The 26,418-nt window shown below is 49.6% G+C and overlaps 1 protein-coding gene across 1 annotated transcript in view; it reads left to right on the top strand.

The window, feature by feature from the left end:
• Positions 1 to 26,418, top strand: part of Hdac4 (histone deacetylase 4) — a 219,734-nt gene that overhangs the window by 95,042 nt on the left and 98,274 nt on the right. The window contains exon 2 of the mRNA XM_013024290.1: positions 2,762 to 2,833. Coding sequence (XP_012879744.1) covers positions 2,762 to 2,833 — 72 coding nt within the window. The remainder of the gene's footprint in view (positions 1 to 2,761; positions 2,834 to 26,418) is intronic.

Genomic DNA, 26,418 nt, shown 5'->3' with positions numbered 1-26,418 from the left:
TTAAAATAGAGGCCCTGAATAAGGTAATGCCCCAGGCTTGTGGTCATAGAAGGCTCAGTATTCCCATCCCAGATGTCAAGGGTTCCTCTTTTTTCCCTCTTTCCTCTTTGGTAGAACTTGGTGAGTTGGTTTTAAGATTCATGCAGTAGAGCAGAGGACCTAGACGATTGTAAAGCAAGTCGGTGTCCTGTCTTGCTGACTGATGCCACACAGTTACGGTGATGGCCACGGTGTGATGCGAGGCACCAGGGACTGCAGGCTGGCCAGGGAGCTGAGGTGTGGCTTGCTGGCAGGTGATGAAGATCAGACTTCCTGTCAGTGTAAGGGGCATCTGACTGCTTTAACGAAATGACAAGATGCCCACTTCATAGCTCACGCACAAGTCTGCATGCAGGCATCAGGCCTGGGGTGTGTGCACGAGGTGCAGATGGGCACGAGGTGCAGGCATAAGCAGGGCAGCATCACCAGAGGAACTTCTCCCCCTCTGGCTTGGTGGAGATAGCTAGCTATAGGCTCATGTAGAGCTCACCAGGGTTTATCTGCTGAGCGGTGCCTTTCCTGTCTCAGCAGCTGCTCCTGTCCTTAGCTTCCTCAAGGTGCCCATAGAGTGTTCAAAGTAGCTAGAGCCAGGAAGAGGGTGGGCTGGCAAGCTGTTTGGCTGGTAGTCCTTTGCAGCTAGGGTACCAGCGAAGGGTTCAACAGCTGTCAATCCAAGATTTGAACTTCTCCAGCTCCCAACATCTCAAACACAAACACTGAAATCAGTGAAGGCTTAACATGAACATGAGTGATGCTGTTAAGGCCTACTCCAGGACCCCAGGGAGACTGCGTCCCTGCCTGTGGTTTCAAGGCGAGTTGAAGGTTCTGTTGCTGGGCTTGAGACAGCTAATAAGAGTCTGGTTGGAAGCATCCCCTTGTGCACACACAAGGACTCTGGATCCAAATGTGCTGTTTGTTTACCGGCTGCTCCAGGGGTAACACACAACTCAGTGCGTGTGTGTGTGTCAGTTGTGGGGCTTGTACTCTGGGCTTGGGTGCTGTCCCTGTGCTCTTCAGCTCAAGGCAAGTGCTCTACAGCTTGAGCCACAGTGCCACTTCTGGTTTCCTGGTGGTTTATTGGAGGTAAGAGTCTCACAGACTTTCCTGCCCAAGGGTGGCTTTAAACCGCTATCCTCAGATCTCAGCCTCCTGAGTAGCTAGGATGACAAGTGGGAGCCACCGACACACGGCATAGTGCATCTTATTTTAAGCTGGGGTCTCTGCTCTTGAAGAGAGCCCTGCTTCTCCACCTTCTCGTCTGGCTGTGCATCTTGTCTCCCAACTCCTGAGCTGATGAAAAGACCATCTGCGGACAGGCGTGGCAGGCCATGCAGTGTGTTTCAACCCAGAGGCTGTAGTGTGGACAGGTGGGGAACCTACTCAAGGTAGGGGCTCTATGGAAAAAGGGGCCCCGGCACGCTCTCTGCTGGTTGAGCAGCATGAAGCCCTGGACCCCCCTCCCCGTCCCCACTCCTCAGCCTCAGATTTCAGTGCAGAGGCAGTTGCACTGCTCAGCACCATTGAAGTTTTACTCACCTTGGGATGTGGTGTCTGGAGAGAGAACAGCCTCAAGAAGCAGCTCTGTACACCGGGCTGTCCTGTGGGCTCCTGCGCTGACCTGTCCAGACATGCCCAGTTTCTGTTTCTGTTTTGGAACCCTACAGTTACTAGAAAGGTGGGAGGGGGATTCCTTGTTGGGGAGGCGGTGGGCCAACAGCTGTGTTTGGTTTGCAGCCTCCCTGCCTCCTCACACTGCGGCCGGCCTCTTCCTTGGGAAGAGCGGGGCTCCTGCCCTCAGAGTTTGAACTCATCTCCAAAGCTGAACAGGGGGTGGCTTTGTTAAGACACTGCATTTCCTTACAAGTTGTTTGTGTCATGCTTTGAAATTCCATCTGTAACACTATGTGGCTGCCCCAAGAAGCCACTGCCTTCTCCCCTCCATAAGTCATGCGCCACCTGCAATGCTGGCACTGAGAGCAAATGTGTGATTCCTAGCAGTCTTGCCAGTGCCCTTTCTTTCCTATTTGGGAGAACACAGAAGGTCTTGGGGACTCTGAATCCAGCCTGTGCCAGACTTCTGTGGTAGGTAGGTTCTAGTCTCATCGTGGAAGCCAGTTAGAAAAGGTAGAGTAGATGGTTCCTAACTAAATAAAATCGAAAAGCTATTTCTAAAATTGTTCTGTAGTTCTTTACCGGGTGAGAACCTGGTGAGGCATTTTTGTGGTTTTTGTTGTTGTTGTTTTCAAAGTGCATCGTTCTTCGATTGTTACCAGCATCATCTATTCTCTATCCTGCCCCGCTCATGTACATAGCTGCTTTGGATCAATGCCCTGGGCATTCCTACAGCCTTCCAGACTCTTTGTGGCTCTTCTGTTTTTATTATCTTAATGCTGTGCTCTCTACAGAAAAGCCCACTTCTGATAAACCTGAATGGTGGTAAACAGTAGTAAGCCAGAATAGCTAGCCCAGGTGCCCTTAAGCCAGGATTAGAGTTCACCATATCTCAAATGGGACTGTTCTGGTTATTCTACAAAGGCACTTTCATTTTTTAATAATAAAATAAACTGTGATGGAATTAAAACTGTCTTCCTTTAAGAAGGGCATGAGCCTTCCTGCAGGTACCGTTTTCCTGCGTGTGCTGAGCTTTTCTCAGACACCAGTGTGCCACATTCTGGCTGAACCGCACTCCCTTTCTGAATCTCGTGCTTTCTCTATTCCTCAGATGGACTTTCTGGCCGAGACCAGCCACTGGAGCTGCTGAACCCTGCCCGAGTGAACCACATGCCCAGCTCGGGTAAGTACACTGTCCTCCTGTGCTTTGAGGTATGGGAGCCCAGGCAAGGCGTGGTTGTCAGGTTTCTTGTGTTTGGGTGCCTTTCTTGCTGGAGTCAAAAGTGTGGCCTTCCTTTTGAAGATGAAATGGACAGTGGCAAAGGAATTCTCTAGAGGGTGTGCTTCTAGAGGAATCAGCTGCTTATTTTAGGAGTAGCCAGACCTTGGTCCAATGAAGGCTTGTGGGAAAGAGTGCTGGGTTTGAGTGGGCGCAGCAGGGACTAGGACTTACACAGGGGTGCGGCTGAGTTACGGAGACCAGCCGCAAGGCAATGAGATGTCTCTGGCTCTCTAAGTCTGCCCAGGTACTAATGACTCTAAGAGACTGTCTTCTAGCACCTTTCTGTTTTTTAGCAGCAATATTGACTGTCATAGGTCTCATTATGTAAATGATATTCCTAAATATTAGATTCAAAGCACTATACTTCCCAAATCTTTAGGCAATTCAATCCTTTTCCCTTTTAGATCTCTGTAAAACTCCTCTTTTCCTGTAGAACATTCCAGGCTTCATTCTGAGTGTAGAGCCAAGCGAAGCACTGCTTCCATCATGTACATGCTGTGCCCTTCCATCACCCTGGCTAACGGCTTCGTCTCTGCCCTTTTGCCCCTTCAAGTTTGTCCCATTTTCCCTCTCCACCCTGTGCACTTGCCTGCTTCCTCTCAACCCCAGACTGCTGCTGGCCTTGCCCTCTCCATCTCCCTTGGAAAGAAGTGGAAAGCCCAGCTGAATGTTTCAAAGACAGAGGTCTTGACCCAGTGATTCTCTGATGTCGGCTCAATCATTTTTGATTGAGCTCTAGCAATGTCTTGGGGCCTGGAATCGACCTTTGCATCCCCACCAGCAAGCAACCAGTTGCCTCTTACCCCAGGGCGTGAGCCCATGTCGGGGAACTCTTAACTACTACATGAACATGCTCCATTAACAGATATTGGCTCAAGTAAGCTGTTCTGACTTTACTTTTTGCTAGGTTCAGTTTGCCTGTGTTGTCTGTTTACAGTGAATCTTTGCGTAGCTTGGGCATCTGCAGATGGCTTCCTGGTGCTTGCCAGTAGACTGAAGAGGGCTTTGCAGAGGGCTTGATGGGCTGTGAAGAGGTGGTAACCGCGACTACTCTGCAGTGAACCAGAAAAGATAGGCTTCACATTCCGTTTTTGTGCATACTGCTCTTTGAGACCCAATCTGCAGCCTTGTGCGAGGATGGCTGTGGCCTTCCATGGTAGCCAGAGTAGAGCTGCATCCTGGCTCTTCTGCTTTGGCTGTGCGAGTCAAGTGGGCTGTTGGATAGCTCAGGTTTGACTTCTCCTTTCTCACTCAGAGCTGATCATGCCTGCCTGCAGAGTTCTCACTGAGATCAAATATATGTGTCAGCTTTTTCGTAGTTCTCTGACAAATGTTGTCACTTAATGTCACGTTGACTGGTTGACTCGTACTGAAGATGGTGTGGGATGCCGCTGTAGCCTGGCAGCTCAAGAACCAAATGTTACCCTCATTCCCTGTCTCTGGGAGGAACCACTCAGCGCATGGTGGCGTGTCGGAAGGAGGAGGGAGGGGTGCTCCTCATTCACCTGCCTTGTAGCCAGGATTGGGTGTGCGGCACCCCTGTGGAGCCTCGCTGCAGACTTTGCCTAAGAGGACACATTTCAAATGGCACTTGGTTCATTTCCACCTGCTACAAAATGCCTCAAGGAAATACCAGTCTCAGGTTGTGCAAACTGATAGCAAAGTTCTGTGAAGCTACATTTTTCTTGGATGGGAGCAGAAACATTTTTTAGATGTCATTTTTTTATGCCAGTCGCAATCTGTTCTTGTCCATTTCCTGACAGTTGCATTTAACCTTAACTATCCCTTGACACTAGAAGGCTTGAAAATATGTATGCGCACACATACATGCATACCTGTACACACAAATGCACCCTTATGCACACAACTTCATGAGGAATGACTCTTGAATTAGTCATTTGAAGAAACACACTTTTTGTGTACTTAAATAGGAGAGGAGACATACTCAGGCCTCCATTGCTGATCTGGTCTGTCCTTGACCATTCTTCATTGTGAGCAGTAGTGTACTCAAAGCAGTTTTTCCCAATAATGGTTCTTTTTAAATGTTCTCAGTCCTAGTAAATTTTTACTGGAAATAAACATCATCTGTATCACCTGTTTGTATGTCAGCTTGAGGTAAAACCTGAGCAGCAACTTTGACAAAAATATCCCTTAAAAAAAGGTCTGCCGGGCATTGGTGGCTCATGCCTGTAATCCTCGCTACTCAGGAGGCTGAGATCTGAGGATCGCGGTTCAAAGCTAGCTCGGGCAGGAAAGACTGTGAGACTCCTATCTCCAATAAACCACTAGAAAACTGGAAGTGGCGCTGTAGCTCAAGTGGTAGAGCGCTCGCCTTGAGCTGAAGAGCACAGGGACAGCGCCCAAGCCCAGAGTTCAAGCACCACGACCAACAAAAAAAGTCTGTAGTAGGGGAAAATGCTATTGGCTTTGGATTAATTCTGATTTCTTCAAATTCCCACTTATATGCGCATAAGACTTTTTTGTATTTCTGTGTTTTTTTCCTATTGTTTTGAAGTTTTAGGGCTGGTGTGTGCTTGCCTAGGATGTGTGCTGCCATTAGATATGTGATTCTGTGCCTGAACTTAGCCTCCCAGTGGATCATTCTTCTGCCTTGTCCTCTGACCTCAATTTCCCACGCCTCGTCTCCTGCCTGGCGCTGGACTGTGAGGTTACTTTCTCACTCAGCAGGTGGCCACAGGCACTGGAGACAGCATTAGTTTTGAGGTCGTGCCACTGCCAGCCCCCATGCCCACACTGGCCCTCCAGGAGCTGTGGAGAGGCATCCCTCAACCCTAGCAGCCCACTATTTTTTTTTCAATACTATAAGGCAGTGTGATGCCCAAACAGGATAATAGTAACATCATATCTGCTACATCTAATAGTAGCAAATGGATATGTATTGTCTGCCTTTTATGATAGAGCTGGTTTATAATTAAATTTTTACTTTAACTTAGAATGGTGTTGCTATGCTGGGGAACCCAGGGCCTTAGCCATCCCTCGCAAGTCCTCTGCCCCAGCCCAGAGTCTTTGTGTGGATGTCTCCAGAAGTGATTGTCTCAGGTGAAATAACACTTGGCACAGGAGACCTAACAGACATGCCTGAAGTGAGAAGTTTGTTAGTGAGCAGAGCTAGTAAGGGCTCAGGGCACCCAGGGGAAGGCCCAAGGGAAGGGGCACAAGGCAGCAAGGGGGGCCCAGTGGCAAGGGGCGCAGGACACCCAGGAGAGACCCAGAGAAGGGCTCAGAGCGAGAGCCACAGCCCTCTGTTCACCTCTCCATACCTTCTGAAGGGTAGGGCTCGGCACAGTTGGATGTATGTTTGATCTTCAGTATAGTTGAGGCTGCAGTCTGACTAGCCAGCTCACAGCTCGTGGTCTGTTCTGAGCTCATGGTCTGTTGCCTGTTTGACTGCTCAGGACATTTTTGTGCCTCCCTTATGTTCATGTGTGCCACTTTGGGGTGTGTTTTCTCCTCTTTCTGGGGGCATGGCCTGTCCAAGCTCTGTCTTCTGTGATGATGGGCTTGTCCTGTCTTGGAAGCCCACTGTCAGCTCTTTCTTAGGAGAGTTGGACTTTGGGGACCTCTGGCCAGTGCTGACAACAGGGTTCTAGCACCTGCTTGGCCCCTGTGGATTCACTGAGACCCGATGCAGGGCATCGTCATCTTGGAGCATGAAGCCTAGGGCATCTCACAGCCTCCACTCAGCCCTGCTCCTCCTCTTCCGTCCTCTCCTCCTCAGAAAGGGGATTTAGAATCCGGTCTGATGTGTGCGTGAGGGAGCCTGGCACCTGTGCTCCGTGTGCAGGTACTCAGTGTCCAGCTTCGGGTCTGCCCCAGCCTTTCGTTAGGGTTCTGGTATTGCCAGTCCTGTGCCCTGAGTGCTTTGTAGCTGAAACCATCCTGTGATGCCCTTGGCCACCCGCTGGCTCCTAAGCCCACCTGCTGGTATCCAGGGAGATGGGTTCCCAGCATCCGTCCATACTCTCGTTGGCTTCCATGTGCAGTGTTCTTGTCATTTCATCTTCTGTTTATGTTATCTGTGCCAGTGTTGTGTCTTTGTAAACAACCATCCTACCATGTTAGAGAGATCTCGGGAGCCTGTTAACTGCATGTGTCAGCTGCCTGTTCTTTACCTAACAGCTGCTCCTCACTGCTTTGTGCCCTGTGGTTCCCCACCCCCCACCCCCATGCTCCTGTAGGCAAGCCTCATTTTTAGTTCCCAGCTATGTTCTTTCACCACTCCAGTGCCCCGTGCCAAGGGAGGAAGATAGAAGCTCCACCCACCCCCACTGGGTGGAAGTGTATTATTTGGTCTCTGCCTCTCACGTTCTGTATTGTTGCTTGGGCAGCTTGAGGTCAATGGCCCCTGCAAGGTGTGAGGTGGGCAGGCAGGCAGCTCTCGGTCTAGTTGGGTGCCCAGCCCCTGTTCCTCTTTGAGTGCTTCAAAACTGTCACAGTCACGGGGACCTCAACTGCCGATTCTCTATTTTACAGGAAGAAAATGTACAACGGCCTTAGTAATAGCCCCAAGGGCTGCGTCAATTCATAAGATGGAGAATTATGCTGTATTTCCCACAAGCATTTCAAATTATTGGAAGATTACAGGCGGTTATGGTACTGAAAGAAGGGTTTGCGTGCTGGGCTCCGGTGGCTCACGCCTGTAATCCTAGCTATTCAGGAGGCTGAGATCTGAGGCTCTTGGTTCAAAGCCAGCCGGGGCAAGAAAGGCCGTTGAGACTCTTACCTCCAATAAACTACTCAGAAAACTAGAAGTGGTGCTGTAGCTCAAGTGGTGGAACTCTAGCCTTGAGCTGAAGAGCTGAGGGACAGTGCCTAGGCCCACAAGCCCCACAGCGGGGGCGGGGGGGGGAGGAGAAGGGTTTGCATCTCAAGTCTGTGTATCAGAAGTGTCACGTGTGGAAGAACTAGAGTGCCGGGAAGAATGCAGGCATCCTCCCATCATCCTGTGCTTTCTATCGTTTTCTTTTATCACTACTTTTCCTTAGGTGTGATGGGGTTTGTTAACCCTTGTTTATCTTCATGTTACTGGTCCAGCCCAAATGGCTTGCTTTTCAGTGACCACAGTGGAATCCCACACAGTGTTTTCCCCATCCAGCATTTTCTAGAGGACAGGTGCTGCCTTTAAGGGAGGTTCTGTTTCTGAACCTCACAGCCTGTGCACACACACAATGCACTTAGTGGGTCAAACAAAGTCTTCCTGGTTCCAACACCTGTGTTCCACACTGTTTGGAGATAGGCAGCAGCCAGCAGGGCACAGACCAAGGATGACCCTCTGGGTTACAGGGGCATGGCTCCCACGGAAGGGAGTCGGCCCTGCTAGCTTGGTAAGGAACCTCAGGGTCTGGAGCTGCCTACCCTCCGGGCTCCCAGAGGTCTCCTGAGCTCTGCAGCCTAACAGGTGGCTGGAGACTCGGCGGGGTCCTCTGCCCTTCCCTGACCTTTGTCTTCTCCCTCCTCTCACCTGTGAGATCCAAGCCTTGGCACTCCCTCCAGCTCTTCCATCCTGAGCTGTACCTTAGAGCTGGGATAGTCTATGGGCTGAGCAAGGGACAGGAGAAGTGCAGATTTGGGTGGGAGATGCTGGGTCAAAGCAGTCTCAGCTTCTCTGCTCTCTGCTCTCTGCTCTCGCTCTCTCTCTCTCTCTCTCTCTCTCTCTCTCTCTCTCTCTCTCTCTCTCTGTCCAGTTTCATTAGTTCCTATTTTCAACTCTGTTTTGCCTTCTTTTGTTTTATTTGCATATTGTTCTAGTTTCTTGGGTTGAACATTCATTTTGGGATAAACCTTAAGGTTATACCCTTCCCTCTGGGTAGAGATGGACCTGCTTTCAATGTTACAATTTGCATTATTTAATTTATAAAGCATTTTGCATTAATACTTTGGAGAGTATTAACGTTTCTCAAGAGAGTTCTTATGAAATTTGTATTATGGATCTTTCAAACAGGCTGGAAGACATAGTTTTATAAGTAAACCTTTGTTACTGGCTCCTCTGACTTTGCTGAGACCTGCCTTATGGTCAGTGCTCTGAGAAGAACGTGCGTTCTCTAGTTATTGGGCAAGCTTGGCCGGCCAGGCCTGTGGAGGTGTCTGATAAAGAGTTGTAGAAGAGCTCAAACCCTGAGTGCTGTGGAGAATGTAAGCTGGCCGTGGATGAAGGGATCTCTGAAGTGGTCCAGGAAGCCAGTAGATTTACTCGTTAACCCATCCAGGCCTTCTTGTGGCCAGGCACTGTCCTTGGCTCTTGGAGCCCATGCATTTAGGCTGGAAACAGAGACCAAGGCTCGTGTCTGTGGAGCTGTGCTGTGCCAAGAGGAGGAGAGAGCTGTGGCAGTGAGGGATAGGCGGGGAAAGCAGGCAGGAGTGGAGAGAGCTAGCTTGGGGAGAGCTAGTGTTTTACTCGGAATGGGCATAGCAGGCCTCTGCGAGAGGGTGACACTTCCAGCAGTGTTGATGGTAGAGCTGGTAGGGGAGGAGAGCAGCCTGGGAGATGAGTGGCTAGAATGCCCAGTCTCCGCAGGTAGGGATGCTGGGCCAGCTGGCAGGCAGGAGACATAGAGGAGGTGGAGCTGTGTGATTTTACCATCACTCAGGGCCTTACCAGTGTCCTGGTCAGTTTGGCTCTGGCTCTGGGTGGAATGGAGGTGCCCAGAGGTTCCTGGGAGTGTCCTCACAGGAGACAGCAGGCGTCACAGTCCACCAGGGCTTGTTTGGTCACAGCTCGGGCTGCTAAGTGACAGCAGTGGCAAGTGATGTGGACATTACCTGCCGCCCATCGCTATCTGAGTGCCTCCAGCCAGTGCCATGCTCCCAGGAAATTACCCCACAGGTACAGGTTAGGAACTAGGCCGCAGGCCAGTAGCTTCTCAAGGTCACACATGTCAAGTGGCTGGCTTTGAATAGGCTCTTTGAGCTTCCTCTAGCTGCGAACATCTGCCTCTTGGACTGTTCCCATCCCTGGTGACCTCAGGAGCCCTGAAGGATGCTGCATTCCATTTTGGACCCGTTGGGTGGGGATGGTTTCCAGGAAGCCCAGGTGCATTGCTCATCGCTGCCTGGGGTGGGAGCAGGGGCAGCTGCTGGCCACCCTGGAGGAGGCCTCACACCCCAACAGTGCAGCCTTCAGTCTACCTCTTTGCTTTTCTCTTTCTGCCAAGTGCAAGATGCATCTATTTTTAAGTTGTTTCAACTGTTAGTATTAGGTAATAGTGATTCTGACTGTGGCCCAGCTGTTAGGTGAAATACTTAACCAAATGTTTGGAGGTTGCTAAGAAGGAAATTCTGCAATGGTCCTTATGTAAACTTGACCTTGCGTAACCAGAATGGCTAGGACACTTGTAGATGAGTTCTGTAGTCTTTCCAGACCACTGAAACTATTTTTAATTTTCTGCTATTATATTTTTATCCGTTGGGTTTAGGGTAATCAAGTTGCTTTCAGAGAGTGCCTTGAGATTTATGCTGGTGTGAGCAAGTGAGAGAGGCAGAGTGCAGAGTTGGAAGAAGGGGTCGTTCCCATGCCACGGCTGGGCCTGGATCCAGGCGGCCCCACCTCCGGGCCGCCTGCTCCTGCTCCTGCTCTCCAATTAGCTCTGCAACCTGTGATTTTCACCTGTGCTAGTAGTGCAGTTATGAAAACTACAGGAGATAAGTGCTCAAAAATACAACATTAGTTTTGATGTTGCTGGTTCCCTTTTATTGCCTTTGATTGTAATTACATAGTCTTAAAGTCTCTTCCCAGGAGCACAGCAAAGCGTAGGTGGACTGCTCTGTCCCTTGTGTGTTTCCGGAAGTCCTGTTTGTCTTCGTGGGTGCACTAACATGTAGGGACTGAAAGCACATTTCACCGTTTTTTTGGTGGGGTGTGGCCTCCGTCTATTTATAGGCAACAGGGAGTCTATTGGTACACTTCTTTGAAAGCGAAGTTATCCACTACATGCCAGGTTGTTATTTGTTTGCCCTTCTTGTTCATTTGTGTTTGCAAATACTCTACTTCCTAAAGGAGGGTTTTCTGCTTGGGGGATAGACAAACCGAAAACATCATAAGTATTTTTTAGTGAGCTTAGGAGATACTTGTGAAATAGGCAGAAGGAAATTTTGAACTCTGGCTTCATTGTTGAGCCACACACAGAGTGAAGAGCTCAAGTGGCCGGCCACTTCCTGGTGGACCCTTGCTGGTGTGGCCAGTTTGAAGACACCGCACACAGACTTCCATGGAAGCATCCACGCATGAGATGACCCAGGCCTACCTTCCCGAGAAGGGGCTCCTTGAGCAGGAGTTCAGCGCCATTTTGTGTGGGACAAGCAGGTGCTGCACTGGAGCCCTGAGCACACTGTGGGTAAAGGCGGTGCACTGTTGACCAGTTCGTGCTCCAGAGGGATCCTGAAGAGCCACCCGTGGGGATGGCTCCTTCCTGCATGAGCATGTGTCCGAGCGAACCCTGTACAAAGCTGCCCCTCGGCAACTCCAGCTTCGGCTGACAAATGAGATTTGAGTTCTTTACCCCTAGAATGGAATCCTTAAGAATGTTGGTACCTGTGGGAGTGTTCAGTCTTGAATTTGAAGGGCAGCTGGAAGAAGCACTGGGGGAACCAAGGAGTGGCTGGGGCCGGCCTGTCTTTCCTGTCACACAAGGCAACAGGGAGTCTATTGGTACACTTCTTTGAAAGCCAAGTTATCCACTAGATGCCAGGTTGTTATTTGTTTGCCCTTCTTGTTCATTTGTGTTTGCAAATACTGTACAAGGACAGAAAGTTGCCCCACATCCTTGCTTCTCCCTTCTTCCCTTTCTCTCTCCCTGCTCTTGTTTGTCTCGATAGCAAGGGTTGACTAAACTCAGGGCCCAGGAGCGCTAGGCCAGTGCTGTGCCACACGAGCTGCACTCTGCAGCCTTTTCTGCTTTATTTCTCAGGTAACATCTTCTGCTTTTGTCTGGAGCCATTTTCAGACTTCAGATCTCCTGCTTCTCCTGTGAGTAGCTGAGAGCAAAGGCGAGTCTGCCACACCCAGCCTGCAGTTCTGATCACCCTCTGGAACAAGCATACGCGGAGGGTAGCTTTGTTGTTGGAGCTGAGGCTGTTCCTAGGAGTTTCCCAAGTTACCACTCTTGCCCTGGTGTGATGTCAGCTGGTGTCTGGTGGCTCTACCCCCCTACCCATGTCTTTCCAGGGGTGTCCCTGCAACCACACCTCTCCCCCCAGCTGCTTTATTCCCACTCCTTCTTTTTCTTTTTAATTGTGAAAATACCGTACAGAGGGGTTACAATTACATGGGCAAGATAATGAGTACATTTTCTATTAAGCATTGTTGCCTCCTCCTTTGTTTCCCCTTCCCATCCCTTCCCATCTCCCCCCCACTCCCCCTCCACTCCGTATTTTTCTTAGTTATGTTTGTCACAGTAGAAGCAAGAATCTGCCCACTGATGTGGTTCTTAGCATAGGAGACACCAGGAGCAGCAGGGAAGTTTTGTGTTCTTATTCATATAACATTCAATTTAAAGCCAGCAACAACCAAAAAAGAGAGAATACTGAAGAAGTGACAGGAGGGGTTGAGGGATGGAGTGAGCGGAAGCCTTCTGCCCTCCATTCCGTCACATGTCACTCACTCATTGTCTGTAGAGAGAGGCGAGTCAAAGCGCTGCCAAGAGCCAGGCACCAAGACTCAATCTGTCCTTCCAGCGACACCAGAGGCTAGAATTGGGAGGACAGTGGTTCAAGGCTACTTTGGGCAAAAAGTTCACAAGATTTCATCTCAGCAGAAAAATTTGGGCATAGTTGTGCACAGTAGTCATCCTAGATACACCAAGAACTTAAAGTAGGAAGAGCTCTGTCCAGGTCTGCTTGGACAAAAAGGGAGATATGATCTCAAAAGTCACCAGAGCAAAAAGTGCTGAAGTGCTGAAGGTAGAGCGTCTGAATGCCTAGCCGTGATGAAGCCCGAATCCCAAGTTCCAGTACCACCAACAAAAAGCAAAAACGAAGTCTGCACTGCGCCTGGCTGAGTGATGAGATGGTACGGCAGCACACTGAGTCAGCGTATGGTGCTGAGTTCCAACCGAAGGGACTCCTGGGCAGGTCTGTGCAGCTCTGTGATGTCCTTGCGGCTTCCTGCAGACCTGTCATTGCTCTTACACATTTAAAAGAGTGAGAAAACCTGAGTTTTGAAAATGTGTCTTGTTTCCCATCTTGTTCTAAATTAAGGTTGGGATACTTTATTCCATAGGATGGAAGGGAAGGAGGGAAAGAGCCCGGAGGAGAGGGAAGGAGATGGTAGTACAGGAGCTCGCATTGGGTCGGTTGGAACTCGGTGAGTTGGGCATGTGTTACTGCAGCCCTTCTCTAATTCTGTGCATTATTGAAGATTTTGGAATGGAAGGTTGTATTGTTTACAGACTGTCCCGAGAGCCTTCTTCACCTGCTCTGTTGTCTGCCTCCTCCCCTCGTGAGCATGGACATCTTTGCCCACACGATAGCCTTGAGCTGTTTCACCTGAGCCAGTTATCCCGTTTCTTTAATCTGTGCTATTTTCTCTTCCCTCCCTCTTTGGTGCTGAGGGTTGAACCCAAACCCTCACACATGCTAAATAAGCATATCCTTTATCACGGAGTCACATACCCATCTCAGTCTGCCTCAATTTTTATCTAATCTTTGGTATTATATAAATCTTCAAGACTTGAATTGTTGTCTCCACGCAATTAGGCAATTCCTAGAACTTTTGATATGTGATGAGTTGTTAATTATTTTTACTTTTTCAGTTGGAATTTAAGTCTTTGAGGGGAAGAGATCTGGTTTTCCTTCTAATTGCCTTATGAGTTTATAGTTCTTCTGTAGCAGGTTGCAGCCTGGGCATTGGTTTGTGCCTTCGTGTTTTTTCTGTAGGTATAGCAGAATGCTGAGGGCTGGGTAACTTATAAAGGGGAAAGTTTCCTTTGGCTCCTGGGTCCAGAGCCTAGGAATTCCAAGAGCACAGTGCCAGCATGTGGCCAGGCCTTCTGCTGACTAGCTTTGTCTAGAGCATGTGGGAGTTTATTGAGAGACTGAGCATGGGCAGTGGCCTTGCTTTATGCCCCCTTCTCTCCAGGCAGCCAGTCTAGACTCAGCAGAGCAGCTCTGAGTCATGCGTGAGGAGTGAGCCCCCACATCCTGAGACCACTGCCTTGCACCCACAGGATCGCCGCCTCTCTGCACTGCCGCTTTCAGGACTAATTTCAGGGGAATCGGGAGCGAGTGATGTGTTTGGAATTTCTACACTCTTAATGTGGACTTAGTTTTTGTCAGTGTTCAATGAAGGCTTGTATGAAAGGCTTGACTAATTTTTTTGTAGTTTAAAGCATGTATGTAAGCTGCAGTGTTAGCTGTATTGTTCAGATCCTCTGCACGGCTGTATTTTGTCTATTTGTTTATTGTTCTGTCCTGACTACCAGGGTTCAAATCTGCTCAAACTATTCCTCTTTTTTGTCTATGTTCTTTGTTTGTATCCTTGTTTAACCCGAGGCATACATTTATGCCGATTATATTCTCCTTTTAAATGGAAAACTTCATATTTATTAAGTGGCCCTGTGTCTCCTTCATGTTTGCTTTGAATTTCATCTTTGTGAGGTTGCTAATCTGACCTTATATTTATTTTTGTGTCTGCTTATCTCTTCTCCACTCTGAGTTCTGGAGCTCTGCATGCTTTTCACTGGAGACAAAATACATTGTACTATTTTATTTTTTGCCCAGTCTGACCATCTTTATGTGACTATGTCCCACTTATATTTGGTGGTACTACTTAGTTCTAACATTTCCATTTGCTTTGACATTCTTTTTCCGTGTTTAGTGCTGTTTGGCTTCCTCTCTGTCTCTGCATCCATGTGTGTAGTTTGGCTTTCTTCTGGTGAGCTGGAAGGCCCTGCCGGCTGCCGAGAGCTGATGACAGAGGTGCTCACTCCCCTCTGCTCAGCTGCTTCTGGCGGTGGTGCCTTTGAGGCTTCTGTGAAGCGGAGGCAGTTAGCACACCTGTCTCTTCTCTTTGGCACTTAGGGTTCTTGTTGGTTGCAGTTTTACTTTTAATTCTGGCAATTATCTTCCTAACACATAAATAATATACTTAAACTGCCATTTGTTGATTTATTAACCTTAACACAGTTACTGATTTTTACAGAGAATGCTATGAAAAGAATACATTCAATTTCTTCACCCAGATTCCCTTTTGAAATGTAAGGAATGCTAAGTTAGCCTTCAGCTTTTGCAAGGTCAGGTCCGAGTCCTGTTGCTGGTGATCCCCAAGGGCTGGAGGCCTTCTCGCTCCTGAGAGCCAGGGCAGAGCAGCGCTCCAGTGCCCAGGGCCCTTCCTGTCTGTGGTGCCAGGCTGCATGCCAGCGTGCCCTTCTGGGCCACTGAGGCAAGGAGTGTCCTCCCACTGCCTGCACAGCCCCCCGGGACCACAGCCTGGGCTCCTTGTGCGCGGGTGCCGCTGTGCGCGGGAGTGGGTGCAGAGCTCTTCTCTGTAGGAGTGCTCCCGCGAGCTGCCCCTGGTCTGGGCAGCTGTGTGTGCGCCGGAGCAGGCAAGGTGGCGTGCTGTGGGAGTCGTCTTTAAACCCACTGTTTGCTACTCATTTCTTCTCAGCCAAACAAAGACTTGTGCCCTCTACAAACTGTCAAACACTGGAGTGACACAGATGAGTCTGCGGATTTAGAAGCTACTGTGTAGGGCCAGGGAGATGAGAGTGGCCTTTCTCCAGGACTCACACCTGGACGAGGGGCTTGTGGGGACACCTAGCCCTCCAGTCTCTTCTTAGGGACCAGCCCACTCTCTGGAGGTTCTGGTGGGGCTTATTATGATTGTGTTCCCAGAGGGCATTTGGGTCAAAAGAGAAACTGCTCCTTTGTTGATACCACAAATAAAATGTCACACAGAGTAGATTTTAAAAACTAGGTGAAGCTAGATGCTATTTTTTTCATGCCTGTAATCCTAGCTGCTCAGGGGGCTGAGAGCTGGGGATCATGGTTCAAAGCCAGTTCAGAAGGGAATGTTGATGAGACTCTCAAAACAACAACAAAAACCAGAAAACCAAAAAACAAGCGAACTAGAAGTTAGAGTTGATAGAGAGCTAGCTAGCCGGTGAGCAAAAGTATCAGCAACTCTCGTTCAAGTTCTGGCCTTCGGCCACAAAAGAAAAAAAAAACCAAACTAGAAGCAGAGCTGTGGCTCAAGGCATAGAGTTCCAGACTCTGAGCAAAAAAGCTACGAGGCAGCACCCAGGCCTTGAGTTCAGGCCCTAGTATTTGTAAAGATAGATAGGTATAGGTAGGTAGCTACTAGATGAAAAGCGCCACCAGATGAAACTATGTCTTCACCCCTTTTGAAAGTTTGACAGGTAGATGTCAAGAACATAGGTACACAGACAGAAAAAAAGGAAGGGAGGGAGAGAGGATAAGGAAGGAAGGAAAGAAGGAAGGAAGGAACAGATGACCAAATGGGGATGAACGAATGAACTAAGTAGAGGTGGAGGACAGAACTCAGGCCCATCAGCATCCCCAGCCATAGAGTCTACAGCATCCACAGCTTATGAGACATCCTTGCCACTTGCGAAGCACAAGACTGAGACATCTTTAGAGTCACTGCTTTCTGCACATTTTTTTCCTTATTTGAATTTATTTTTCAGATTTAATTTTAGTTTTGGTGGTGCTGGGATTAGAACCCAGGGTTGTCAAGTGGTGCAACACTGAGCTATACCCCAGCACTTTGCTTTTATTTACATTTTCTCTAGGAAGATGAGTGAGAACATTTCACTTGTGTTCCTGAATGAGATTTTGGTCTAAGTATTACTGTGTGTGTAATACTAAGTATTACTGCGTATGCTCGCGTGCGCGCGCACATACACACACACACACACACACACACACACGACTATCGACATGTGTTTCTATATTCAGTGATGAAGGAAATGTTCACAGTGATTCTGACTGAGAGAAACTTTGCATAATATGGTCCTAATTTAAATTTATAAGCTACATAATATATAAACTTAAGTATATGTAGATAAATATATGTATTATATATGTATATATTTTAGAGTATCTATTTGACTTTTACAACAAATTAGGGTTTAATGTGTTAGAAATACATATTAATTTATAGGCTGGGAATGTGGCTTAGTGATAGAGTACTTGCCTAGCATGCATGAAGCCCTGGTTTCGATTCCTCAATACCACATAAACAGAAAAAGTTGGAAGTGACAATGTGGCTCAAGTGGTAGAGTGCTAGCCTTAAGCAAAAGAAGCTTAGGGACAGTGCCTAGGCCCTGAGTTCAAGCCTCAGGACTGGCAAAAAACAAGCCTCCATATTTTCAAAATAAAGTTGGGTACACGATAACTTCTATGAGTTGATCCAAAGGTATAAACAGACTTCATGAGCCTTTTCCCACACTGCCTTTACGAAGATTTGTGCCTCTCACCAGCTTTCTCAGGACCAGCATGTGGTCCCAATTCCATGTTCCCGGCCCCCTCTCCAGGCTGCACTTGCTTAGGTGCTTTGGCCTTTTAGCTTTGGTTGCCCCAGGGCTCGTCTTTGGCCATCTTCTCTTTCTGCTCTCTCCTCCTGGAAGTGGGGAATTTCACTGCTGTTATCCCGTCTATTTTAGCTCAGAGCTAGGCTTAGAGCTGGCACCGCTCAGGTGCTTAGGGAGAAGCCCATATTTGACATCCTGATACCGGTTTCCTGCTCACCCCCAGACCTTGTCCTCCCAGGACTCCTGACTCCCCCTTCCTGCCCCACATGTAGCATGAGAGCCGTGCTTTCATTCCCTTTATTTACAGTGTGCCATGGAGGAAGACCTAGGCGATGGAATAATCTTGAATGGACTTAGGGCTGTACCCCATGGCAGATTTGCTAAGAAATCCTTGAGTTCCCATTTAAAGGGGTGAAGGGCAAAATATTCCTGAATAAAGTCATCAGAACATGCACAGAGCCTGCCACTTTGTCACCGGCTCCGTCATTGACAGGCTGATCCAAACTACTGCTACGGCCCCTTCGGTGGTACCTGCTTCTGTCCTGGAACATTGAGTCCGACCCTCAGAACCTGCCACCAAATGTGGCGGGAGGGGCTTTGCAGGTGGGCTTAGGTTAGGGCTCTTCACATGGAGAGTTGGTCCTGCTCCTCGGGGTGGGTACTGGGCTATCGGAAGGTGATACAGACGAGGATCAGAGGTGGAGGCAGAGCCGTGGGGACAGAAGTGGAAAGCAGAGTATTCGCTTTGAAGATGGCAGGGACAAAGAATTAAAGGCCTGTGGGGACCTGCTGAGAGCCTCATTGGAAGCAGCCCCATGGTGCCGTGGCTTTAGCTCCATCCATCCATCCATCCAGAGTTTGGCTTATAGAATGTAAAGTAATACATATATACTAGTTACCCATTCAGTTTGTAGTCATGTGTTACATTTGGTAGCCACAGAAAACTAATGCACTAATGATTCTGTTATCACTCCTTTTATGATTCCTCTGCTTTTCTGTGCCTCAGTTTTCATACCTGTAAAGTAGGTTGGATAGGCAGATGGTAATAGCATGCCTGTCATGTTTTCCCAGGCACATTGCAAATGGTTTATGTAATGTCTGCTTGGCTGTCTCTGGATTGACCATGCTTGGTGGAGGGACGTCTGAGCCTCCAGTGCTTGTCTGTGCTCCTGTTTCAGTGTGGGCTTTCCTTGCCTTTCTCCCATACGCTCCTAGTACTCTGAAAGTTCACCCTGTGCCTTGCTGCTGGGGTTGGGGTATTACCTCTGGTCGTTGTGCTGAAGAATACAAACCTGGGGTGGATGCATGTAATGGGTCTCCATTGCTCAGTGAAGACCAGAGGCAATGGCAGGCTTGTCGTGAGTGAGCTTTAGGGCCCACAACTATCTTTTGGTGAGAACACTCCTCCAGAATAGCTCCACAGTAAGAGCAGTGGTCAGAGAGCACAGGATGGGGAGTCCCTGGTCCCTGCCTGAGCTACACTATCAGACGTCTGCCTGGCAGTAGTGGTCACCTGTTGATTTGGACACAATGTGCTCCTCTCGGCTTCGACCCTGTTGGTTCTACCTCTGCTGCCGTTGCTCCTCCGGTCTCTTGTTGGTCTGTAGCCCTGGCTACATGGTTAGAGGCCTGGAGGCCACGGCACGACCTATCCCTGCCTGCTCCTGTCCTGCCTCCTTCATAACTGGGGACCATGGAGAGCGACAGTGACCCCGAGCCTCCTTGCCGTGATGCCTGTGTTGCTGCAGCAGGTGGAGAGGGAGGACAAGTGGCTGCGGAAGCACAGGGGTCACCCTTATTTGGAGTGGTTCTGCATTTCGAATTTGAGTCTCTTACTGCCTCTGTTTCAGTTCAGTGCAGATGCCAAGCCTTGCAGTACTGAGGGGCCGGACAGGGCAGCGGCCACATAGAAGGCTGGGAAGAATGTGGGGATGTAGAGCCCTCCTCAGCCTTGAAGGCCTTGGGGCTCCCTGGCATCCAACCAGCATGCTCTGGGCCCCTGGCAGGCTTGCTTCCAGCATTTTATCTGTGTGATCTGTGTTGTCAGAGAGAGGGGTGTTGTAATTAACTGCTCTGAATGGGGTTTGGGCAGAATGAAGGACTGACCCCCACCCTGTTTTCCCAGGTGCGTACAGATGGCTGGACAGGGCATTCCCTTGTGGGCCCATCTGAAAGCCCCCACCTACCCAGACCGAATGGCTCTTTTGATAACCTCTGCCTCCTTGCTCCAACCCTACCACCCTGCACAACCTCCAACTCCACGGAAGGCAAGGCCCCTGCTGCTATGCCTCCGTAAACAGTCTCGGCCTGTTGCGAGTTGAGTCCAGCTGCTCCTTGTCCCATTTTCCCTAACCCAGAAGACAGCAGGATCAGTACCCTGGCCTTAGTTATCTACAAAGCACAATTCTCTAAATGCCGAAAAAGTGAACTTCTCACCCCCGTACCAGCCAAGAGGCTGCAGGGCTTCGAGGCCCTTTAAACTTCACATTTCAGTTTAAGTTAGGCATTATTTTGATTCCTAATTCTCCCAGAAGTTGAAAAGATCCCGATTCATTTCTTTTTAAAGTGCTTGTCACGGGGCTTCAGAGTGAAGGCCGAGATAGAAATGGGCAAGCTACTGATCTTCATGAATCAATAGCCCACTGTCTTCAGCGCTCTCTGGTCACCTTTAGAACTCTGAATATTTCATAGAGCATTTTTCATACTGCAGGAAGATCTGTACAAATGGCTTGCATGCACAGCATGGCCTTACTGAATGCCAGTACTAGGAGAGGTGGCCTTCTGCCCTAGCCAAGTCCAGGCCACTGTGTGCACACATGTCAGTGAGGTGTCCCCACTGTCTTTTGTTGTTTTGTGTTTTGCTGCATTGGGCTTGAATGCATGTTTACTGTACAAGCACTCCACCCCAGCGGCCATTTCCCTGGGCCTGTCTAGTTTTTTGGCTTTTGTTCTCCAGAAAAGATGTAAGTCAGTTGTGTAAGTCCTTGAAGGTTTGGACTGTGGGAAAGTGTTAAGCTCGCCTGCAAGATCTGCTCACGCAGAGTGGGAGGAGTCCTTGTCTACTTAATTTTATTTTTTGTGGTGTAGGGCCTTACAAATGCTAGGTTAGCACTTTACCTCTGGGGCTTACATCCTGCCTGAAAACGAAAACTTTTTGTAGCTCTAGCTGCTATGTAATTGAGTTTAGAAGCCCAGGGCGCGCGCGTGCCTCTGTGCGTGTGTGTGTGTGTGTGTGTGTGTGAAATTTTTTCTCCGATTCCTCCACCCCCCGCCCCAGAAGTCGTCTAGGTTTTAGCAAGCAGCAGTGAAGCAGTGGTTTAGTTTGACTCCCCTGTAGATAGAAAGCATCTGAATCCCATGGGGCCCCTGACCTCCAAGCCACGTCCCCGCGGCAGTGCTCTTCCTCACCCCTTGCCTTGAGCCTCCGCCATGTGCCCCCACCACTGCCGCCGCCACCACCCCATCTCAACGTCCTCTAGCTCACCTCTGCCACCTGGGTGAAGGCACCCCTGTGTCCTGCAGGGCTGTGATTAGATGCCCCCTGTCTTCTTCCCCATATCTCCTTTCTATCACCAAAGGTGCTGGTCAGTTTTAAATGCCTGTAGTACTCAGTCCAGCTTGTATCTGCAGATCCGCACTGATCTTGACAGTAATGCTGGCAGACAGTTTTCTCAAGTTACTGCGTGTGTTCTGGCTTGTCAGTAAGCATTGCCTTTAGTGAGTTTGTCACCAGAGGCAGTCTCTTGGCCAGTGGGCTTCCTCTCGGCCTGAAGTGTTTCTGGGCTCACTTTCTAGGTGAAAAGGGTCAGAAATGCATCAGATAGGTGTATGCAATGAAGGGACCCCACACCTACCTCTCCTGCATCCCACGGAGATCCAAGCCCCACCCACACTCCCACATGACCCAAGCTGCGCGGTAGCAAGGCTTCCTGTCCCTACCCTACTGGCACAGGTGCAGTGGATTCGCTGCGTTTACAAGTTCAGATCTCTGACCTCACGCCCAGTGAGGCTCAGTGAGATGACAGGAATCAGTGCCTGGAACAGTGCTCTCTTGAGCTTGAGGCCTGTCTGGGCTTGGGGACTGCAGCGTTCCCCACACAGCTGCAGCAGCAGCCTGCTTTGCAGCCCAGTGTGGGGTTGTGGACAAGGGGTGGGACTTGGGGATTTCCAGGCCCAGAATCAGGGCACTCAAGGTCAGTGTGGTGCCCTCTCCCATTCATACGTGGCCTGAGGTGGCTCTTCTCTGCCTAGAGGACAAAGTGTAGGGAAGTTACGGCTTGGGAAAGTGGGGCAGAGCGAGGTGAAAGCTGACTTAGGTAAAAAGATGAGACGGGAGTGAAATATACACCTGGCGTTAATTGTAGCCTTTTATTTTTAGTAGTGAAAATAGTATTTCAGGGATTCCCAGTTGTCTCTGGGCTCTGCGGGCGGGCTTTGGCAGCACTTTTCTGTTGCCATTTTTTCCTGGTGATGGCAGATGGTGGGGCTGGCTCTGCCTTGGGGCCACATTCTAACCTGGAGCAGCATGGTCCTGAGCCACTTCCTGGGCCCAGAGCTTTTCAGGAAAAATAATTCTTTGCTGAGAGCCTCGAGCTGCAGGCCTTCCCACAGCAGTAATTATGAGGGAGCATGGCCTCTGGCCACAAACAAAGCCCAAGTCCTACCTGCAGGTGGGGCCCGGCTCTGTCTCTTGTAGAATACACAGCCCAGCAAGCAGGGCCAGAGGAAGTGGTGGCGCAGAGGAGCCTCGGGCAAGGCCGGAGGGGGCGTGTGGGAGTCAGTATGAGAGCTTCAAGTAGGTTTTCTCACGTTTCAGAGTTTTTCGTGATTGATGTGGATGGTGACGCCTAAACATTCTTACCTATCCCGCCTTGCGGTTCCGGGCGAAGCACAGTCAGGAGCCTCTGAGCTGGAGGACACCCTCTGCCCTGTCGCTCGGGCCTGCCCTCTCAGTCCAGAGGCATGCATGCCGCAGAGCAGAGGGGGAGCGGACTTTAAAAAGTGAGAAAATACACTTAAGGAAGTGTCACATAAAGTTGAGTTGAAGACAAAAGAAGGGTAGATAGGAAATCAAAAAGCTACAGATTGTTCTAAAAGCTCTACAAGTCAAATATTAGACATTCCAGAAGAGAGAACAACAAGGTATGAATTGTGAACAAGTTTTTTATTATTATTATTATTATTGGTTAAAGAGCTTAAACTCGGGGCTTGAGCATTGTTCCTGAGCGTGTTTGGTCAAGGCTAGTGCTCTGCCATTTGAGCTACAGGGCCATTTCTGGTTTTCTGGTAGTTAATTGAAGATAAGAGTCTCATGGACTTTCCTGCCTAGGCTGGATTGGAACTGTGATCCTCAGGTCTTAGCCTCCTGAGTTGCTAGGATTACAGGCATGAGCTAGGAGACTATTGGTCAAACAGGGCAGGCAGAGCACAGAAACCTCCATACTAAAGGACTAGTGGAGTTCTTCCCAGATGCATGACTGAAACTTCCAGAAAATAGACATGTAGACCATCTCATGATGTGTAGACACATTGAGGAAAGTAAATCACAATACAGGATGCAGAGATGGCCTCACATTGTCACTGGGAATCTCACAAGCAAAGAGCAGTGCTTCGGCTGGAGCTTTGTGCCCAGCTAGAGGGGAGTTCAGGCTTCGCCAGACTCACATAGTTGATTGGCACCTCCTTTTGCAAGCCACTAGCGGGCCTGACTTCCTGCAGAGTGAAGGTGCAAACCTGAAACAGGACCAGGAAGAGCTAACCTGGTCCCCAAGAGAAAAGGGAAAGCAGATCCAATATGGCAGCTGTGCAGACAAGGACACCTGGAGTTGCATCCAGAACCGACCCTTCTGCTGCTGTCTTCCCCTGAGGAGGCATACCCAAGTGAGTCTGCGGCTTTGTACCCGCCCTGTCTTGACCGAGTTGTTCCCACCCCTGGGCAAAGGCACGTGCGCCTGGCAGGGACCCAGGACCAGAGGCAGCGCACCTCTGCGTTCATGTCTCTGCTGTTCCTTTAGGTAAGGAATGTGTCCTTCAGGATGGTGATGGAAAGACGAAGAGCACATTCTGCCTGGCCAGCACTCTCCCTCCTTCTCCTGCCCCCACACAGGCCAGTGCCAACAGGAGGAAGTCATGGTTGCATGGTTGAAATATCTATTATTTTTCCCTGGAGTTGAATGAGTCATTCTTTACTAAAGAGATTCTCAGCTGTGGCCATGTTTTCTAGAACAGTGCTGCTTGTTATCCCACGTCTATATGATGACAGGAGAGCGTGTCAGGAAGAGGAGCTGATTCGTGTAATGGAAAATCAGTGTCCTTTTTAATGATCTGTGTTTCAAAAGAAGGGATTGGGAGAGACGGCAGCCTTTCCTGTTTGACTGAGGGCTGCTCCCAGAGGACTGTGCTTCTCAATGCAGTCTTTGTGTCCTCGCTGACGTCAGAAGCTGATTGTATTCATGTGTTTCTCAAGGCCCAACCTAGAAAGCAATTTTAACTCTGCCATCGAATATTCATGAGAAGACAGGCTTTTTTGTTTTGATGCTACATTCTTTAAGTAGAGAAGGTTTCATTGTTTTCTTGGGGCACTGTGGGTCAAAAGCACCAGCAGCTTGCCGAACTTTCGGCATTTCCAGTGGTTTTGATGCAGAGATAGCCCAAGTCCGGTTTGACGCAGCGGCCTGTGCTCCCCCTTGTGAGTGAATGGGGACTGTGGCTCCCACTCTGCAGCCAGCTCTCCAGCAGGCCGGGGCCTGGCGTGGCTCACAGCACCCTCCTGGCCTTCAGACGCTGGCCTGGGCGTGGGAGAACGCGTTCTCGGGAGCTCTTGGCTGGGTCTCTGCGGGTGCGGGTGTGAAGCCTTGTGTCTGTGTCCATCAAGACAACATTATTTACGGTGGGGAAGCAATAGCAGAGTCCCTTTGTGGGGCGTGCAGTGCTTGCAGCAAATGGTTTTCCAACAGCTTAGAGTGAAGCTTGGTGCTTGGCTCAGGACGGCAAACATCCTCTTCCACCTTCAGCAAAAGCGAGGAAATGCTTCCGAGAGCCTGTGACAGCTCTTTGCCCCTGACCCAGCCCTTAGTTGTGTGTTCCCTTACAGCAGTACTGTAGGCCAGGGGGGGCCGAGGAGGGGCCCCGCAGGCCCCTGGTGTGCAGCAGACGCTCAGCTGGTTCTGGTCAGCACTCAGGTGTGGATGTCAGCTCAGCTCAGCCAGCCGCCCAGAGCTCTGCAGAGCCGGGGCAGCAGGCCGCCCTGGGTGCAGCGTAGCCTCCACCTCCTCCCTCCTGCGCTTGTAGGCTCATGTTAGCAGGTGCTTAGTGTGTTTCCAGATGCTTCAGACCAGATGTCAGTTTGCATGTCCTTTTAAGTGACTGTGTGATTCTAGCTCAGGAAAACGGGAGAAAAGTTTGAGGGTGGAAACTTGCCGAGTCTGTGTGGAGTCCTGCAAAGCCGTCCATTTCATGGGCCCCCTTTGCCCCGGGACTGAGTGTCTCAGCTACCACACGGAGTTGCTGCTTTCTGTCCACGCCCTAATCCCAACCACATCCGCGTTCTGGGACTTCATCGGCGGCCTCTGCTGCTGTCTGTGTGCACCCCTGCCTCCTGCTCCACTCCCCAGCCTGCAGAGAGGCTCTGGGCAACTCCTGTGTCAACTCTGCAGCCTTCTGCTCACCCCTGCCCCACCCCTGCCCCAAGCTAGCAGTGATGCTTCCACAAGGTCCTCCAGCCCTGTACTGCCTCTGTGCATCCCCACCCCACAGCCATAGCTATGCTCCAGCCCTTGCAGATGCAGTGCTACCTTTTGACCTGGCCATTAACAAATTGCACTAGGGCCAGCCTCCTAAGACGTGTGTGTGTGTGCACGCGTGCACACGCACGCACACACGCCATGGACAGAGAGCGCTGTCTCCGTTTTACCAGTAAATAGACGTATCAGAGGAGATACTTGGCCAAGCATGGTTTTGGAGTTAGTAAAAGAAATCCCTGACAGGCTGTTATATCTTCTGTGGAATATTTCTAAAGAGATTAATACTAGACATTTCTCACAGTCTCCCAATGTCTGTGAGAATTAGAAATCGGTGATAGAGGCTAGACAGAGTGGCAGATCACCTTGAGCCCATGTTTATGGCATAGCCTTGTTTACAAGCAGGGTCCTAGGTTATATTGGCACACCAGTAAGGAGGAGACACACTTGATTCCCACACAAAAGGCCAAGAGGGGTGACTCCCTACAACAGGAAGCAATGTGGTTGTTTTATTCCCATGATTTGAATCCAGGGCCTCACACTTGCTCAGCTTGCTTGCTCAATTGATACTCTACCACTTGAGCCATGCCTCCAGCCCAGCTTTTGCTGGTTATTAGGGAGATAAAGACTTGAGAATTTTTCTACCTGGGCTGACCTCAAACCACAATCCTCTAGATCTCTGTTCCTGAGTAGCTAGGATTACAGGTACAAGCCACTGCTGTCTAGTTCTTTATGTATTCTTATTTAAGGTAACATATTATTACTTAACTACAGTAGACTCAGAGACATTATAGGCTAGTCTCATTATTCATATGCACTCAGACATTGTAAGTAAAATGGCAACAGACTAAATCCATAAGTGAATGTATCTTTGCATAACTCAGAAAAACTTATTCACAGAAAGCAGAGGCAGGTAGCCTCTAAGCCTCCACAGAGATGAACAGTGAAAGGGGACCCCGTTCTGATCTCTACAGGCTTGGGGTTTGAGGGGCAGCTAGCTCTCCAGCGTGTGACGGCCCCGCCCTAACACTGGAGCACCCTGGGAGAGTCTCCCTCGGGAAGTTGGTCACTCTCGTTTCCGAGTTTGGTTGCTCAGTTCTCCCAGGAAGCAGAACTGCATTTTGATTCCTCAAAGGCGGAGGGTGGGGGGGAGTACGTATGCTTTATAAAACGGAGATTTCCATTTTTCCCTGTTTTGTAATCAAAATAACCATGAAAGTACAGGAAGGACACGTGTGGCCCC

The sequence above is a fragment of the Dipodomys ordii genome, unplaced genomic scaffold, assembly GCF_000151885.1.
Source record: "Dipodomys ordii isolate 6190 unplaced genomic scaffold, Dord_2.0 Scaffold1, whole genome shotgun sequence".
Taxonomy (NCBI): domain Eukaryota; kingdom Metazoa; phylum Chordata; class Mammalia; order Rodentia; family Heteromyidae; genus Dipodomys; species Dipodomys ordii.
Note: the sequence above shows the minus strand (reverse complement) of the source record. Positions and strands in the feature narration are given on the sequence as shown.